The 18,948-nt window shown below is 42.7% G+C and overlaps 2 protein-coding genes across 3 annotated transcripts; one reads left to right on the plus strand and one right to left on the minus strand.

The window, feature by feature from the left end:
* Positions 1-2,073: 2,073 nt before the first annotated feature.
* LOC112222043 (UDP-glucuronosyltransferase 2C1-like) lies at positions 2,074-8,746 on the plus strand. Its single transcript, XM_042303918.1, has 2 exons — positions 2,074-2,273; positions 6,288-8,746. The coding sequence occupies exon 2, from the start codon at positions 6,295-6,297 to the stop codon at positions 7,921-7,923; it is 1,629 nt and encodes a 542-aa protein (XP_042159852.1). The 5' UTR covers positions 2,074-2,273; positions 6,288-6,294; the 3' UTR covers positions 7,924-8,746.
* A 3,146-nt stretch (positions 8,747-11,892) lies between these two features.
* On the minus strand, positions 11,893-17,921 carry LOC112222044 (death effector domain-containing protein). 2 transcript variants are annotated; one of them, XM_024384603.2, is made up of 5 exons: positions 17,764-17,921; positions 15,308-15,949; positions 14,907-15,011; positions 13,924-14,061; positions 11,893-13,631 (listed from the first exon to the last, which is right to left on the minus strand). In XM_024384603.2, the coding sequence occupies exons 2-5, from the start codon at positions 15,882-15,884 to the stop codon at positions 13,201-13,203; spliced, it is 1,251 nt and encodes a 416-aa protein (XP_024240371.1). In that variant the 5' UTR covers positions 15,885-15,949; positions 17,764-17,921; the 3' UTR covers positions 11,893-13,200. The 2 variants fall into 2 exon arrangements, with proteins under 2 accessions (XP_024240371.1, XP_024240372.1); XM_024384604.2 differs by having other exon boundaries at positions 17,694-17,921.
* Positions 17,922-18,948: the final 1,027 nt, after the last annotated feature.

The raw sequence follows: 18,948 nt of genomic DNA on the forward strand, positions 1-18,948 counted from the left end.
AGGAGGAGAGGGTAACATGGACTTGGGAGGAGATTCTGGACAGGAAGGGATCCTGGACTTGGGAGGAAAACCTGGCAGGACAGGATCGCCTTCCTTGGCGGGGGACGCAAGGAGAGAAGGGAGGACAGCGACGACGCCGGGGTTTGCATCCACAGAGAAAGCCCAAAAGACAGCCCAAATTTTTTTGGGGGGGGCACATGGGGTGATTGGCAGAGCTGAGGAGTGAACCAGAGCCAGTCTGGGAAAAGAGGGAGAAACTGGAGGTGAGTGAAAGGAGAGAGTCAGAGAACGTCAGAGAGGAGTGGATGGAGGTATTGGAGGAGAAAGAGCAGAGAGAGTTGTTGAGTTGGTGGGAGATGCACGACAGTTGCCCTAAGGAGCGTGTCATCAGTTTAATGCCACCTGAGTGGCTCCCATACTCGTCCTGAGGAGCGTGCTATTAGTCTGGTGAAATCTGTGCCGGATCCACGCACCAGGTCTCCAGTATGCATTCACAGCCCAATAAGTCCTGTGCCAGCTCTCCACACTCGCCTTGAAGTGTGTCACCAGTCTGGCACCACCTGTGCCGGCTCCACGCACTAGGCCTCCAATGCGCCTTCCCAGTCAGGTACGTCCTGTGCCTGCTCCCCGCACTTGCCCTGAAGTGCGTGTCACCAGTCTGGCACCACCTGTGCCGGCTCCACGAACTAGGTCTCCAGTGCGCCTTCCCAGTCCGATGTGTCCTGTGCCTGCTCCTCGGACTCGCCCTGAGGTGCGTGTCACCAGTCCGGTGCCACCTGTGCCGGCCCCACACGTCAGGCCTCCAGTGCGCCTCCCCAGTCCAGAGCTTCAGGCAACGATTCCCAGTCCAGAGCTTCCGGCAATGGTCCCCAGTCCAGAACTTCCGGCGATGGTCCCCGGCCCGGAACCTCCTGCCACGGTCCACAGTCCGGAACCTCCTGCGATGGTCCACGGTCCGGAACCTCCAGCTCCAGGGCAGGAGCTTTCCTCTGTGCCGATGCCCAGTCCGAGCACGGTGTCCAGTCCAGCTCCAAGGCAGGAGTCTTCCTCTGCGCCGAAGTCTAGTCCAAACACGGTGTCCAGTCCAGCTCCAAGACAGGAGTCTTCCTCTGCGCCGATGTCTAGTCCAAACACGGCATCCAGTCCAGCTCCATGGCAGGAGCCCTCCTCTGCGCCGATGTCCAGTCCAGACACGGCGTCCAGTCCCGCTCCATGACAGGAGCCTTCCTCGGTATCTAGGTCCAGTCCAGGCACAGTGTTCAGCCTGGGTCCATAGCTGGATCCGCGGGATGAGCAGGTTCTTCGTCCCGCACCAAAGCCTCCCCCGAGGCTGGTTTCAGGTTTTGCGGCCGGAGTCCGCACCTTTGGGGGTACTGTCACGTCCTGACCATAGAGAGCCCTTATTTTCTATGGTGGAGTAGGTCAGGGCATGACTCTGGGTTTAGTCTAGTTTATTATTTCTATGTGGGGTTCTAGTTTTGTTTGTCTATGTTTTGATTATGTTGTGATTTTGTATGATTCCCAATTAGAGGCAGCTGGTAATCGTTGTCTCTAATTGGGGATCATATTTAAGTAGCATTTTTTTCCATCTGTGTTTTGTGGGATATTGTTTATGGGTAGTTATATGTCAGCACTCTATTGTCATCACGTTTCATTCTTGCTTTATTGTTTTGTGCATTTCACTAAATTAAGATGTGGAACCCAGATCACGCTGCACGTTGCTCCGAGTATGCTTCAAACGATCGTGACAATGTTAGATATATAATTCCCCTTTAGAGATCATATAACTGCTAATGCTTTTACTATTGGTTTTGAAACAATATTTAATTATGAATGAATATACTTGCATGGGAATAAATCTCGTATCTTGCACTTTTCATGATCACATTGTTTTTGGATTATGGATTATGAGAGGCTGAGTCATTGTGAATGAATTGTACATAATCCCCTATGCATAATCTGTTTTTGGGGCAGGCATTATATTCCAGAACACATGCTTCAGATCAGGCACACCTTCTCTCCTTTGGCTATGGCCCAGACAATGTCACATATCTGGGTCAAAGTTAATTTGTACTTTTCCTGTGGTGTGTCAAAGTGCAACATATGTGTTTGTTTTAGTAGTCTCCGAAAAACTGTGTTGAGCAGTAGTGAAGAAACAGCCACTGACAGGATTGCATTTTTCTTTGCCTTGGAGATATTCATCCCTATTTCTCATACTTAAAGGGACTTTTTGGGGCCACTTTCAACAAGGTGCTCATATCTTCCTACCCAAGGTAAGATGTGGCCTTTTATTTTGGTATAGTATGTGTGTGTGTTACATTCTGTTCTTTGAAAAAAAATATCCATAATACTGTACCAAATAACTTCAAATAAATGTGGTCCAACCCCTGCTTTTTGCAGAGCCGCCCCTACTTTGGGTTCAGGGAAAGTTACGTTACACAAGTGGATGCAAAATGTTATGACTTTCTGCAAATGAGTAACAAAGGTATACTGCTACCTATACATAACATCCTCAAGCCTAAAGAGCTTCACATTTATGAGCACATTGTTCTCCCCTCCTTCAAACAACTAAATTCTGATTACACTGAATGAGATATCTATGTGCAGTGTATATCATCACATAAAAGTCCATTATCTTGTAAAAACTTGTTTGGCCATGTCCATTGTGGCTCACACAAAGGTTGGTGTCAGGTGAAGGAAGGGATCCAACTTCAGTTCAAGTGTACACCGTGACTACAACAGTGGCAGTCCGTGCAGTTTAAGATGAGGGAGGACAATATATATTTTTCATGAGCATGGCCTTATTTCTATTACAGCGTATTGGATGACTGTCATTCATATTCCATTCACCCAGTTCAATTTAACTACAATAGATTAAGGCTACTACATGATACTCAAATTTTCTCTATGCCTATCATGAAGTTGCTACAACCTAGCCTATGAATGAAAGTTTACAACGTAGGTGCAAACAGGTTGAGAGAAAATGTTGAGGCGACAGAAGGTTGAGAGAAAATGTTGAGGCGACAGAAGGTTGAGAGAAAAATGTTGGGGCAACAGACAGTGACACATGGACAAACAGTGACACGTTCAATACTGCCTTGCACACTCTTGCCTGCATCTAGCTGATGTAGGGTGTAATCATTAGTCAAACAGTTGCAAACCAGAGTTTGTATAGGACAAATGTAGGTATGTATATTCCCGTTTTGTTCCGTTTGCTTCTGTTTAAGAAAAGTTTTTCAACAGAATCGACGGAATGAATACACCCCTGATCACGTGTAAAGACAGTTCACTTTCATAGCAGCCATGTTGTATTCCTTCTCGCATCTATGCGCTCTCCTCCTCTCACCTTTTCCCTTTGCTTGTGGATTTCAATCCACAACACATCAGTTGTGCGTGACCAGACAAAAAACCTTTCCAAGCCAAACCATATCTTAACCTCTACACACATCCTACATCGTTGTCACCATATTAGCTAAAGTAACGTCATAGTCAACATAGCTAATACAACTAATGCGTTAGTAAACCCGCTACGATCATGCAGTAACGTTAGTGTAGTCAGTAAGTAGTTTAGCACTTAAACCGGAGGGCCCGGTGGCAATAAATTAGTCAAACCAAAAGCTTACCTTGACTTGGAGGAGTTCCAGTGTTGTGTTGGATAGTCATTGCCAGCTAGCTAACATAGCATCCCTCTGTTTGAGCAGGGTGCTTGAGTAGGCTAAACTCACTAGCTGCATTTGCTAGCTAAGTAAGTGAAACTTAAAGTAAAAAAATAAAATAATAATCTCTCTCTCCTTCTTGTCTTTCATTTTGGAAGAAATTCATTTGTTAAAAACTGTTCAACTATTGTCTTTCTCTCTTTGAGTCAACTACTGTAGCTTATGCTTTCAGTACTTGATTTGTTCTCTGGTCCTTTGACTGGGTGGACAACATGTCAGTTCATGCTGCAAGAGCTCTGATAGGTTGGAGGAAGTCCTCCGTAAGATGTTATAATTACTGTGTAAGTCTATGGAAGGGGGAGAACCATTAGCTTCCTAGGTTTTGTAATGAAGTAAATGCACCCAGCGGAGGACTGAAGCTAGATGTCCTCCGGCTACACCATGGTGCCACCCTAAAGAGTGCCGTTGAGGCTATTGTAGACCTTCAATGCAAAAAAACTGTGTTTAATAAATTATTTGGTGACGTAAATACATTTAGTATAGTTTTATCTAAAAAGGATAACCTTTTAAATGTTTAACCATTTTTTAAATGAAATTCACTGGAGGATGGTACTCCCCTTCCTCCTCTGAAGAGCCTCCATGGGACAACAACTACTGCTATTTGAATGCTAGTCTCGCTTTTTATAATCTAAGGCCGGCCAAAGTTGAATTACTGTTTAACGGATGCCCCGCCTTACTTTTCTCCACACCCCACAAATATATGGGCAATGTATGATTTGCTTGTAATGCACTGTCCGCTCTCCTTTGAGGCTTTCCCAAATTGAAGCTCAAGAGACCAAACAGCCTCAGATCACGTGCTCAGATCATGTTCGAGCTTCGAGACAGTGAAACACACAGGCTTGCATCTGCAGATCACTTGCCGATGTTTAATTTTTATCTCATACTGTCATGGCTGAAGCCAGCGCCAAATGCCTACTATAATGGGACGTCCCTCATTATAAACAAACAGTCAGTTAAATGCATGGTTAATGCATCAATTTCAGATATATTAGAAGTGATTAATAGACGAAACAACAACGTCATTGAACTATTTATGTGTCCAGGTTAAACGTGGGACGTCCCTCATTATAAACAAACAGTCAGTTAAATGCATCAATTTCAGATATATTCAGATATATTCATCAGCAAAGACGCAGTGCAAGCTGATAGTATTTTGGACAACCAAATTGAAGTCAAAATGATTGATGAAATCGAAGTGTGTTAGCTGTATGGTGTTTTGCGATTCATAATTTACATTTTACCGTTACTAGGTCAACTGATAACACCAAGACAGAATGCGTTTGAAGTGCGCACACGCTTCGCGCAGATCCATGATATGATATGAGGTCTCCAAGGTGGGGCAGCCAGACGAGACAATCGAAGGAGGATGCGTTGAGCAAAGTTACTGGGCTCGAATTTAGTCTTTAGCTCTATAGATTGATGCCTCTAATTGTGCATGTTATAAACAACATTTATTTTATTTTTAACCTTTATTTAACTAGGCAAGTCAGTTAAGAACAAATTCTTATTTTCAATGACGGCCTAGGAACAGTGGGTTAGCTGCCTGTTCAGGGGCAGAACAACAGCTCGGGGATTTGAACTTCCGGTCACTAGTCCAACGCTCTAACCACTAGGCTACCCCTGCCGCCCCATTTTGATGATGATAGGCTATACTCTACGGCTGGATATGTGTATTTTTTTTAACATTAATTTGGCAGACCTAACTTGATTGACCCTCTTTCTTCAAGACCTAGTCTATGACAGGCCTAATCATATTTGTATGGATATTTTGTTTATTTCGCCTATAGGCTATAGAGATGCATTCAAGTAATTAACTTATTATTATACATTAACATTTATTTATTACACATGTATTGTCAATCATTCTGTAATTAGATTTTTTAAAGTAGTTTACTCTATTGCCCTATGCATCACATTCAATTAGGAGATTGGATTGCACTTTTTTAATAGGAATAAATAGGAATAAAATAAATAAATAGGAATAAAGAAACTGTTATACTTCCCATTGTGTTTCATTTCTCATGGTTATAACAACATTGTAACATCTGCACTCTTTTTAAGAAAAATAGGTTGTAGGTTTTCCCATGGAATAATATAACTTTTGAAGCTCACATTAGGCCTAGAGCCTGCACAAGTGCCTAGGACAATGTGGTAAAGTTATTCCTTATCCACTTAATGGTTTTTTTCTCACTTGCCTCACTTTTCTGGGGGGTTAAATCCATTAAACAGTGAATCAATTGTGTTTGGCCTAACCACTATTTATTCTCAATAATGGCCTCACCAACATATCTGCCTAGCTTGCTTCATATCCTCTTCTGCCGGGCAATCTTAAAGTTGCAGCATCTCACTGATTTATCTTTTTATCAGTCTGTTACCGCCAATGTAGCTAAAATATAAAAGAACATATGCAACCAATGCATTGAATTCATGTTTGAGATAATAAACAACTAGTCACATTACTTAATGTGTGTGTGTGTGTGTGTGTGTGTTTGTGTGTGGTGGATGAAAACACTTTTAGACTGTTCAAACACAGAAAGCAACAATATTTGTTACATTCTTTGTCCTCTCCAGACAAACCATGCTAGTCACCGTGGCAGCCCCACTTTGCTTCCCTCCACATCCTGCTCTCTTCCTCCTGACCTGTCTCCTGTGGGTGTTCCCAGCTCAGAGCCATGCTGGCAACATCCTGGTGTACCCTGTGGACGGCAGCCATTGGCTCAACATGGACATCCTCCTGCGAGAGCTGCACCAGCGGGGGCACTCTTTAATGGTGGTCCGCTCGTCCACCAGCTGGTACGTCCCTGAACACGCTCCCCACTACTCCTCCGTCACAGTGCGGGTGCCCAGGGCCAGCAGACTGGAGGACCCACAGTACATGGCATACTTCCTGAAGAGGAGCCTGGAGATATGGACACGAGAGCGCTCCGTTTTGTCCTTCATTGAGCTACAGAAGGAGACTATTAATTTGCTGGAGGAGGCCCATCGCAGCAGTGCTGAAATGGCCCTCTTAGCCATGGAGGACAAACAATTAATGGAGAAGCTGAAGGCAGCCAACTTTGATTTAATGTTGACTGATCCTGGATTTGCAGGAGGAGTTGTATTAGGGACTTACTTGGGTCTTCCTATTGTGCTTAACGTTCGTTGGATCACTAATGCAGAGGGACACTTTGCAATTGCACCTTCGCCCCTTTCTTACATACCAACTATCGGGTCACTGGTCACAGATAAAATGAGTTTTGCCAACAAACTGAAAAACTTCTTGCATTATGGAATCGCTCTTTATATTGATTATGGCATAACAAGACCCTTATACCAGGGTGTGATCAACAAATTCATTGATCCAAACACCAACATCTATTCTCTCATTCAAGGGGCTGACCTATGGCTGATGAGAGTGGACTTTGTGTTCGAGTTCCCACGCCCCACCATGCCCAACGTGGTCTACATGGGGGGCTTCCAGTGTAAGCCTTCTAAGCCTTTGCCAGCAGAGTTAGAGGCATTTATGCAAAGCTCGGGGGAACATGGGGTTGTGGTCATGTCTTTGGGGAGTCTGCTGGGTAGCCTCCTACCGGAGATCTCAGAGGTCATTGCCACTGCCTTTGCCCTCCTGCCTCAGAAGGTGGTGTGGAGACACACGGGAGAGAAGCCCTCTACTCTAGGCAACAACACACTGTTGGTGAACTGGCTGCCTCAGAATGACCTACTGGGCCATCCCAAAACTAGAGCCTTTGTGACACATGGGGGCACCAATGGGATCTATGAGGCCATCTACCATGGGGTTCCCATGTTAGGCCTTCCTCTAATTTTTGACCAGTTTGACAACATGCTGCGTCTACAGGCCAGGGGTGTGGCTAAGGTTCTCGAGGTGACAACCCTAAAGGTGGAACCTATGACACAGGCACTGACAGACATCCTGGACAACAGGAAGCACTATAGAAACAATATGCGCAGGATGTCAAAGCTCCACCATGATACACCTCTCAAACCAATGGACAACGCCATTTTCTGGCTAGAATTTGCTGTGAGACACAAGGGTGCAGCACACTTGCGCACTGAGTCCTACAAGATGCCCTGGTATGCTTACCACAATGTGGATGTGCTGGTACTTCTCCTGACTGTTGTAGTCTCTGTCCTGTTACTAACGCTAATGACTTGCAAGGTTTTACGCAGGGCTCTTTGCCGAAAGAAAAAGGAAAAAGTGCAGTAATTTCTGAAGAATTTGTTTTACATTCTACAGTACATTAAAATTATCTGGTGCAATTGAAATCCACTACAAGACAAATGGGCATGAAACTTTGTCAAAATCAGACTATAGATGATTAATCAATCACTCTTTCTTGTAATAAAATAAAAAGAGCAATTTAGCAAATGTTAAATCAATGCAATCTTGTCAATGTCACAATATTGCTAATACAACATTTTTATAGATTTTTAAAGAACTTTATTTTTTTTCTCCAGACATTAAAATGTACCCATCACCTATAACCATGTTCATATTCAGATAATACCACAATCTCTTTCTTGGTCAACACAAAATAATTACAAAATAAAATGGTCGACAACAATGTGATGCATTTTTTGCTTTTATGTCCTAGATTTCTGAGTGGTGGATTTGACTAATGTTTGTGTGGTACAGCTAAATATTTTAAACAGTTAAAAAAATAAAGTGCCCATCAGCTGTATGGTATTGACAATACACATCTCTCCAATTTATGAACAGTCCCATTTGCTTGCACTACGCACGAAAAATGCAGTAAAAAATTTGCAAAGCAAATTAAATATAACCTAATGAATTATCTACAGGTTACAAAAGTTGTCTCAAGTTTCTAGGGATCATGATCAGACATGCAATCTATCTTAAGTCAGATATTTAAAAACTAATATAGAACCTATATACTGAGTGCACAAAAAATTAGGAACATCTGCTCCATCCATGACATACTGACCAGGTGAATACCAGTGAAAACTATGATCCCACCTGTTAAATCCACTTCAATCAGTGCAGATGAAGGGGAGGAGACAGAGTAAAGAAGGATTTTTAAGCCTTGAAATAATTGAGACATAGATTGTGTATGTGTCATTCAGAGTGTGAATGGGCAAGACAAAATATTTAAGTGCCTTTGAATGAGGTATGGCAGTAGGTGCCAAGAACTGCAATGCTGCTGGTTTTTCACACAACAGTTTTCCGTGTGTATCAACAATGGTCCACCACCTAAAGGACATCCAGCCAATTTGACACAACTGTGGGAAGCATTGGGGTCAACATGGGCCAGTATTCCTGTGGAATACTTTCGACACCTTGTAGAGTCCATGCCAGACGAATTGTGACTCTTCTGAGGGCAAAAGGGGGTGCAACTCAAAAAGAAAGGTGTTCCTAATTTTTTTGTACACTGTGTACAATAGATACCAGTTTGCAACTTTGCTATATTCCATTAGAAAAACATATCCCATCGTAACAGTGGCTTTAAAGTGTGGTGTGTCCTTTTCTGACATGTGCCCAAGGGTTGGTATGGGAAACTCCTCAATAACTTCAGTTGGCCGAGGGGACTTATTTATACAACTATCTATCTAAAGATAATTGGGTTAGCAAGAAAAGGTAGCAGTAAAACTGATCCTAAAATAAAAGATGGCATGTGTCAAATTGCTAAACAACCCTAATTTCTGGCATTCTTACTTCAAACTACCAGACATAACCTTTTATGTACCAAGATAAGATTTTAGCACCAATTAGGACTAGCTATTTTATTAAATGACCATGTAAAGGGGAATGTCCCTGATCATTTTATTAACTAGAGTTAAAATCAAGAGTGATTTTTGAAAGCGGTTTCATCTTCCATAAAACATTTAATGGCTGCTCTGCAAAAGTGCGAAAAATGCTCATCTATAACATTAATTTACCAACAAATTACAAAATGAGGGGAACTGTATTAAATATTCAAATGGCAGTCTTTGCTCAATGGGGCGGCAGGGTAGCCTAGTGGTTAGAGCGTTGGACTAGTAACCGGAAGGTTGTGAGTTCAAACCCCTGAGCTGACAAGGTACAAATTTGTCCTGAAGCCACTCCTGTGTTGTCTTGGCTGTGTGCTTAGGGTCATTGCTGACAAGGTACAAATCTGTCGTTCTGCCCCTGAACAGGCAGTTAACCCACTGTTCCCAGGCTGTCATTGAAAATAAGAATGTGTTCTTAACTGACTTGCCTGGTTAAATAAAGGTCAAATGTAAAAAAAAAATGTTAACTTCCTAAAGTAAGTATTGGAGGCTCTTAACTGGGGTAGCACATGCTAAATTGTGTCTGATTGTAGGCTATTGAACTGTGGACAAAGATTAATCTATGCCAGCCAAACATAATAGAATCCTTAACGCAGACATGCCCTGAAAATTTGGTCCAAAATAAATCACCAATTATTTTGGTCTTGAACATTTGCACGAAACAAAATGAGCAATTGTCAAATTTGAGATGACTTGGAAAGCAGATCAAGACTGAATCAATTTTCTTTTTTTCCCTGAAAGTTTGATTTATGCATTTCATTATCAAAATGAAGTATTTTTTCCATTTCAAATTCCAAAATAACATCATGTCTAATCCTGATTGGTTAATGTAAGTAATGTCAGAGTAAATTCCACTAGATGGGCCAACTGCAAAGTCAAAATTAGCTATATTGAAAAATTCATGAAAACAAATATTTGCTTTTTGGGCTTAATTTAAGGTTAGGCATTAGGGTTACCAGTGTGGTTAAGGTTAGGTTTAAAATCAGATCTTATGACTTTGTGGCTGTGCCAGCTATAGTGACCTCTGCAGAATCGCTGTCTCCTGGTTAAGGACTCATGACAATAAATGCCAACCTGCTTCTCTATTAGAGGCGAATATTCATGATAATTTACATTGACATCAAAAAGGTATAGTAAACGGATGATTGATTTCATGTGGATTTAGAAGAGACAGAGAGGTTGTACCTCTTACAAATATAACGATAACAAAACAATTGCTTAAAGAATAAATGTAGCATTTTTTCAAATTAAATGCAAATTTTGACATACAAAATCAGTAAGAAATCTGAGCCATGGGTGAATACAATTTAACATTTTTTCATACGGGAGAGTAGATGGGCAATTCCACAGTACGGTAAGTGACATGAGGCAGGTTTCCATTGACCAAGCAATGTCACGTCAAAAGAATGTGCCACGTGTAATGGAAACGGCAGATATGAGAATTATTATCCGTTCGACATAGGTGGATTTTTCTGTCGTCTAACTCTATTTATTGCAACAAATTATGGAAACTTTTTCAAATGAATTATGATTGGCAATTTTTTATGTATGCGGGCATGTGATACACGTAACTACAAAAGCTCCACTCCACATTTCATTGTAAATGCCTACTGCTTGCTAAATCTATTTTTCAACTTAAAAAATGTTTCTTTGCAGAACAAGGATTGTTTTGACTTTCAAAATTCCCTGAATTGCTTCGCCCTGCTTTTCTGGTTGGAAGTTTCACCATCCAATTATTACAAATCTACAGGAGTCACCATGGCACGGTCCGTGGCGCTACATTGGCACGATTATGATTAGAATATGGCAAGTAAGACATCCCGATTGGCACAGCGGTCTAAAGCACTGCATCGCAGCGCTAAAGGCATTACTACAGACCTGGGTTCGATCCCAGGCTGTGTCGCAGGCGACCGGGAGACCCACGAGGCGGCACACAATTGGTCCAGCGTCGTCCAGGTTAGGCCGGCGGGATATCCTTGTCCCATCGCGCTCTAGCGACTCCTTGTGCCGGGCCGGGTGCTTGCACGGTGACTGCGGTCGCCAGCTGGACTGTGTTTCCGCCAACACACTCGTGCGGCTGGTTAAGCGAGCAGTGTGGCTTGGCAGGGTTTTGTTTCAGGGGACGCAGGGCTCTGGACCGTCGCCTCTCCCAAGTCCGTACGGGAGTTGCAACGATGGTACAAGACTAACTACCAATTGGATATTATGAAAAAGGGGTAAAATGTACCCCCCCCCCCCCAAAATATATAAATATTTAAAAAAGACTACGGCAAATATTGGTCAACTATTGCATTCTATCCAGATAACTTGGTCTACCTGAGACATGAAACAGATAGGTGGGAGGGCATACAGGCTGTCGCCAATTTAGTCACGCGCAATTTGCCTAAATGGATAATGGAAACACTTCAACCATTTCATTTTTATTCAACACTTTCAGTTTTTTTTAAAGTGCCGTCATTACGCCCAGCTGTTTTTTTTAATACACACAACAGTTAAATGGAAACGCACCATAGCAGGCAATTGTCGCAACCATTTTCTATGCAAACTTTGTAAATGTCGACAGCAAAAAATATATATAATTCACTTGACAAGTTGGAAACATAGCTATTGAGACTTTTTAAAATGTACGTTAAACAAAAACCAATGATTGCAAAATTAATCAAACCTTACAACTCTATGCCTATTTTTACAATTCCAACTGAAAATGTTACAAAAACACAGAACAGTACCGATGCAAAGTTTGGTAACAGAATAACAATTTGTGCTGTAATTCAGTTACCAAACGTTGCATATGCAATGTTCTGTGGAAATTTTTAAAACAAGTTCTTGTGCATAGAGTTGTATGCTTTGTTTAACTTTGTAATCATAGGTTTTTGTTTGGCATACATTTTAAAGTGAAACATCGGCATCTCAGTGTTACTGCTACCGTGGAATTGCCCAGATACAGTATTTAGGGAGCAAAATGACTTCAACATGACTTACCGCTTAAAAAAAATTGCATTCTATATTTTGTTGAATGTATGTTTGTGATGCAACAATTTTCAAGCACTTCTCGGTAAGGTTAATATTTTTTTCCCTTCTCAAAATGCTGGTACCTTGTTGTCAAATGAGCAAATATTGTGAATCATTCTTGTTGATTTGGTTCACAATATTTGTTCATTTGACAGCAAGGTACCAGCAGTGAGAAAATATCAGACTTATTTACTACCAAATAATTGTATGATGGTAATGTCTCTGGCTTACAAGGATTCTGTCCTAGCCTGGCAATAAACAAAATGCAAAATGTCCCAACAGTGACTTGCCTGCTTATAGCCATGTGAAGAAAGTCTACAAGGGGACATTTCATAAACACTTTTTGGGAAATAGATGTGTGAAAACAAAAGAAAATGTAAAATCTGATTTTATAGTCAACTCACAAGTTACAATAGAAAATATTAGCATTGTCCCTCCAGCAGAAAGAACAAAGCCCTTCAACTTTCAAAGCACTTCTCTTCGGTCTGTGTTCCACATCTCCTGACTCACTTGCTTTGGATCACTTTTATTTCACATTCCCTTCATAGATGAAAGGGCAGGGCACCCAGCATTCTCCCTCACACGTCTTCCTGAAACAGAACAGCCTTTTCACTTTTCTTGCTCCTGTCCTCACCATGAAGTCAAGTTCTCTTATTTGGGACACGGGTTCCCCCTCTGCTAAAAGCAGCAGACGCATGCGTTTCTAGGATGGAGTCCCTCTGCTCCCTCCAAGTGCGGCTGCGGTTTCAGCTGCAGACCCTGCCCCCACTCCTGTGACCAGATTCCGGAGCAGCTTGCGGCGGCCAGCTTGATAGTCCTCCTCATCCACATTGACTAGGAGTTTGATGGCCTCATGGCCCACTGCCTGTTTGAGTGAGTCTGTGATGAAGACACCCTTCAGGGCCTCCAGCAGGGAGCCGTTGATGTAGTCCCGCCAAAAAGCATCTAGGTAGGTGAGCTCCGAGAACTTGATGTCGCAGATGATGGAGCCCAGGTCCCGGGACTTGAGGATAGTGTTTGCCTGGTTGAACCTCTCAAACTGCCTCTCCAGAGCCTCCTGCTTGTTGGAGAAAACGTTTCCCAGAAGCGCTGATTCATGCTGGCAGTACTCAGCACGCACTCGTAGGCGGATGTCTGCAGGGGTGTGGGGTGAATAGGGAAGAACAAGGGGAGGGGTGACACAGAGGAAGAGGTGTGCCGTCTATTGGAAATTATACTGTCAATGAATCATGACGCAATCATTAATTTTTAATCAGCGTCTGTATAATTTGGCGCAGATCTGTATGCATGTGCTTTAGCCAAGTCCTTTGTCATTCATTGTCATGAAATAACTGACAAAAAGTAGATACAACCTTTGAAAGCATAAAGTTACTTAAGAAGTATTTTTCTTCCGTGCTTTCATGATACACACTCAAAATGCCCTTACCACAGGTTTGCTTTTCCCTGCAGTCACCTGTGGCGTAGGCCCTCTTTCTTTTGCGGCTGGGTAATGGGGGGCCTGGCTTGGTGCGGGAAGGGCCCACCTGGGTCCCCGATGGAGAACAGCAGATCACTGGCTGGGGACCTGTTAGTAGAGTGGGGGGCAAAGACATTTACAGATGTATTTATGTCACTATTTCCACCAATTCTATTAATTCCCCCAACACACATAGACTACATCACCAAAAGTATTTGGACACCTGCTCGTTAAACATGTCATTCCTCCACCAAAATGTACATTTGGCACTGTAATGCAGGTAGCATTATCCTGGCATCTACCAAACCCAGATTAGTCCGTCAGACTGCCAGATGGTGAAGCGATTAATTACTTCAGAGAACGCGTTTCTACTGCTCCAAAGTCCAATGGTGGCAGGCCACCACTCCAGACAACGCTTGGCGTTGCGCATAGTGATCTTACGCGTGTGTGCGGCTGCTCAGCCATGAAAACCCATTTCATGAAGCTCCCGACGGACAGTTCTTGTGCTGACGTTGCTTCCAGAGGCAGTTTTTAACTCGGTAGGGAGTGTTGCAACTGAGGACAGAATTTTTACACGCTTCAGCACTTCGCAGTCGGTGAGCTTTTGTGGTCTAACACTTCGCGGCTGAGCCATTGTTTCTTCTAGACGTTTCCACTTCACAATAACAGCACTTACAGTTGACCAGGGTAGCTCTACCAGGGCAGAAATTTGACTAACTCACTTGTTGGAAAAGTGACATCCTATGATGGTGCCACGTTGAAAGTCACGCTCTTCAGTAAGGTCATTCTACTGCCAATGTTTTTCTATGGCGTTTGCATGCTGTGTGCTCAATTTTATACACCTGTCAGAAACTGATGTAGCTGAAATAGCCAAATCCACTAATTTGAAGCAGTATCCACATACTTCAGTATACTGTATATATGTAGCTGTATACATGCAGAGTCAAACCCACCTGTCCTTCTGTGGGGTGCAGCCTCCCTGCTCTCTCCTCCTCTTCTGGGGGACACATAACGTACCGACGTCTCTTCCAGGTACTTATCCACTGGGTCTGGGCACACTGAAATGTAAAGCACATGAAGGCTTTTGGTTAGTGACTTAAAATATTTCAATTTAACGTAAACTGTCAATTGTTAATTAAGGGACTAGAAAGTGTGTTTTCAAGATGGCGAGAAGTGGAGTGAAATATTCGGAATAACATTTAGGAGATTGACAACATCACATTTTGCAGATGGGGAATCTACGTTTCTTGGTCTCAACACCATTACATGTAGTTTGGTCTTTCATATTTTTTTTTAATATAAAATGACAGTGGGCCTGAAAAAGGCAAAGTTTGAGAAGGAAACCAACACTTACCGGTCTGTCTCTTCCTGAGTGTGACGTAGGGCAGCAGGTCGTGCCGTGTGATGATGCGAAGCAGCTGCAGGACGTGTCTGAAGTTGGTCTCATCACATCGCCCCTGGCGCTCCAGAGCCAGCAGGAAGTCCCGGCCACTCCTGATGCCACCGCGCTCATACTCGTCAATGACATCCACGAACAGGAACGAGAGCACTCGCACATCGCGGTGCGTGAGCTGGGCTCCCACTATGTCGAACATGCGGTGCAGTGAGTACAAGCCGTAAGTATTGTCTACGGCCTCCTCGGGCCAGGGTTCAAAGCGTCCTGACGAGGGCGTCCTTGAGGAGGCAGAGTTAGTGCAGGAGGCCAACGTGCCCCTATTCACTGCAACTCCGCTGGAGGTCCCCACCGACGAGGACCCCACACCGCCCATCAGACCTGTGTGGGAGGCAGGGTGCCCCGCAGCACTACTCTGAGTAGAGTCCAGCTGGTTTGGATGAATGTGAGGCCTACCCGGGTGAGCTATTGAGTTCTGGGGGATGAGGAGGGGAGGGTTGACATTTGCATTGGGGAGGGAATGCTGCTGTGAGGTCATCACTGTGTTAGGGGTGGACGATCCCAACAACTTCTGTGTTGTGTCTGAATACTTCAACTGCTTTCCTACAAGAAAAGGAGGGACAAAACACTATTCACACCTAAAGTGACCACATTTAAAATACACAAATGCGGGACAACAGAATGATTTTGCAGGACAGTGTGAGCTTACATAAATACAAACATTTGGTAGCACACACACCCCCCGCCAAATGTTAATGGTTTCATCATAATTTCTTAAAGGTTGTACCTACAAATGTAGCTTATTGAATATATTTATAGAATATGCATAAAAATGCATCCTTCAATTGCAACGTTTGCATATGCCCAACATTTCTATTTTTAATAGGCTACCCTCAAACACCAAATTAGGCATAATACATTTCAAAATAGACCATGGCATGATCAATGTCAATCGTGTTTTACCAGTGAAATGTAAAAAATGTGTCTGCATTCTAATCGTTTGATCTCAATCAGTTTAATTGGGAATATAGATTAGATGTTCTTGAATTGCTGTTTCGTGAATACATTAGAGCAGATGGTGGCTGTTTTATGAAAATCTGGGAATATTTCTGGTTCTTCTCAGGGAATGTAAAACAGCTGGGAAGGGAGACTTAAAACGGGATTGAGTGAAGTAGCTGCAAATATATTGAATAAGCAACTGATGAGCCTCACAAAATTGACGAAATTACCTTATACATTTGAGTTTTAACGTCACCGGTAGGTTTAGGCTACCACATCCTTATGAAATGTACATTTTCATAAACGCAAAGTGACTGCAAAAGACACGCTGGAATGTCTAACTGAAAAACGCTTACCTGTAACTATGTGTTGAAATTCATACTTGTATTTTTTAAATTATTGAACGCAAACACCGAATTTTCCTGGGAGTTCAATTTAGCGCGAATGCGCTTGTGCCAATTGAATATCTGTGTATGTAGTACGTCAGTCACCACCGCTACGTCTCCAGTTAAGCAACACAAAATTAGGAAAACGTCGGTTGTTGTATTCCAGTGTTTCCCAACCAGGGGTACTTGAGAAGACTCATGAGACCATAGGCTTATTGGTAAAGTGCACATGAGGGGGTACTTCAAAGGTACCCTGGGCAGAGCAAAATGTACTTGATGTTACAGTAAACGAAAAAGGTTGGGAATCAAAGTTTTTCTTAAGTATGAATGTCAGTAACTCTTACCCCGCGGATAGACTGCAGTTGTACAGGACAAACATAGGTATATGTAAGCGTTTTCAGAATTGACATGTTCACAAGTATCGACTGATGGTGACCCAATGTTGTTAGATAATTGCGCTACCAGTTATCAATACTCACCTCCGCCTCGGAAAACTGGCTACATTGAGGCGTTCCTCAACTAAGCTACCGCTAACTAATCACAACAGTCGGGAAGCTAGCGTAGCTTGTTGTAAACAGTAATGACCAGCTAGCTAACGCTAGGGTACTAACTAGCTACCTACATTATGACATTGTTGACTGTCGCTAACCCTAAATGGCTAGCTGGCTAAACCATGCAGCTAACTGGATAGCCACAGTGTTACAAATAAGCAGCTTGTTATTGTGAAAACGTAGCCAGCTAACGTTAGTTACGGCAACTAGTTTAAATTTAGATGAACTAGTTAGCCAAATATTTCAGTTACACACAAAATGCAACAAAAATGTTTAGTCATCATTAAAACGACACCACCAGTAACTAACTAGTTTTCAAAAAAAGCTAGTTAGCTAACAAGGACTTGGTCGCTTATGCTTGTTGGCTAACTTTGGCAAAGTAGATAACGTTACCTGGCTATTGATGCTTACCGTAGCTACGTTTCCTTGAGTTAATACCTTGATTCAAAGTAATTTAACTTGAAATACCGTAGATACTTACTCAACGTTTTTGGTTGAACCCTTAACTAGCTCCTTCAAGATCAGAAAACACAATTAAAGTGTATAATTTCACACTCTTTCACGAGGCTAACAATTAGCATGCCCATTTTCGTATCTCAGCTAAAATGAAAGAACATCCGGTACACTACGCAGTATTAACATCCGGGTTACAATGGTTTAGACTAGTACATCTCAAATTTGGTTCGTGTTAGAATTCTTGTAAACCAGACACTCCTTTCCTTCTTCGAAGTTCTCTCTCTTGAAGTAATCTTTGATCTAAACACAGTTGGCTAGGTAAAAACACACATGTTTCTGTACATGAGATGCATTGTTTGTTTATGACAACAAAAACAGGATTCATGTGTTTGGGTTATGATGGGTGATATGAAGTTTATTTACAAATTAGGGACAGTTCGACATTTACTGGGGGGGTTTGCCATCCAAACTTTTTATTGTTGCTTTCGGCAAGGTTGTGTGTTTTAAAAAAAATTGTACACAGGAGGGTATTACATTTTTTTCCCTGGTTTACATTCACTCTTGCAGGTTTTACTATATAATTTATTGCATCCTAGCTGAATTTACTCATCGGCTTGCATGCGCCTCCCCTATATCAAGGTGTTTTGGTACTTCCCTTATGCCCCACACTTTTCCGACTGCTAACTTTCACAATACCATAGGTCAATATAGTGTCTATTCTGTCTAGCCTGCCCTCTATCCACAGAAGTGGTAGATGGATCATTTGTTCAGATCTGCTATAGGCTAACTAGAAATCAAACCACATTGGCTAATCTGCAGTTGCTACATCCCACTGCTGGATTGCTTCTGAAGCTCAGCAGGGTGGTCCTGGTCAGTCCCTGGATGGGAGACCAGATGCTGCTGGAAGTAGTGTTGGAGAGCCAGTAGGAGGCACTCCATCCTCTGGTCTAAAATAAAATGCCCCAGGACAGTGATTGGGGACATTTCCCTGTGTAGGGGTGCCGTCTTTCGGATGGGATGTTAAACGGGTGTCCTGATTCTCTGTGGTCACTAAAGATCGCATGGCACTTATCGTAAGAGTAGGGGTGTTAACCCCAGTGTCCTGGCTAAATTCCCATCCTGGTTACCTAATCATCCCCAGTTTACAATTGGTTCATTCATCACCCTTCCTCTCCCCTGTAACTATTCCCCAGGTTATTGCTGTAAATGA

This window comes from Oncorhynchus tshawytscha, linkage group LG22, assembly GCF_018296145.1.
Source record: "Oncorhynchus tshawytscha isolate Ot180627B linkage group LG22, Otsh_v2.0, whole genome shotgun sequence".
In the NCBI taxonomy this organism is placed as follows: Eukaryota; Metazoa; Chordata; class Actinopteri; order Salmoniformes; family Salmonidae; genus Oncorhynchus; species Oncorhynchus tshawytscha.

Bases quoted from the DNA above. Each gene is read 5' to 3' on its own strand.
- LOC112222044 (XM_024384603.2), bottom strand. From the start codon at position 15,884: ATGACCTCACAGCAGCATTCCCTCCCCAATGCAAATGTCAACCCTCCC. The intron at 15,012-15,307 runs GTAAGTGTTGGT...TTTACATTTCAG, and splicing joins ACTCAGGAAGAGACAGACCG to TGTGCCCAGACCCAGTGGAT. The intron at 13,632-13,923 runs GTAAGGGCATTT...ACACCCCTGCAG, and splicing joins CAGGGAAAAGCAAACCTGTG to ACATCCGCCTACGAGTGCGT.
- LOC112222043 (XM_042303918.1), top strand. From the start codon at position 6,295: ATGCTAGTCACCGTGGCAGCCCCACTTTGCTTCCCTCCACATCCTGCT.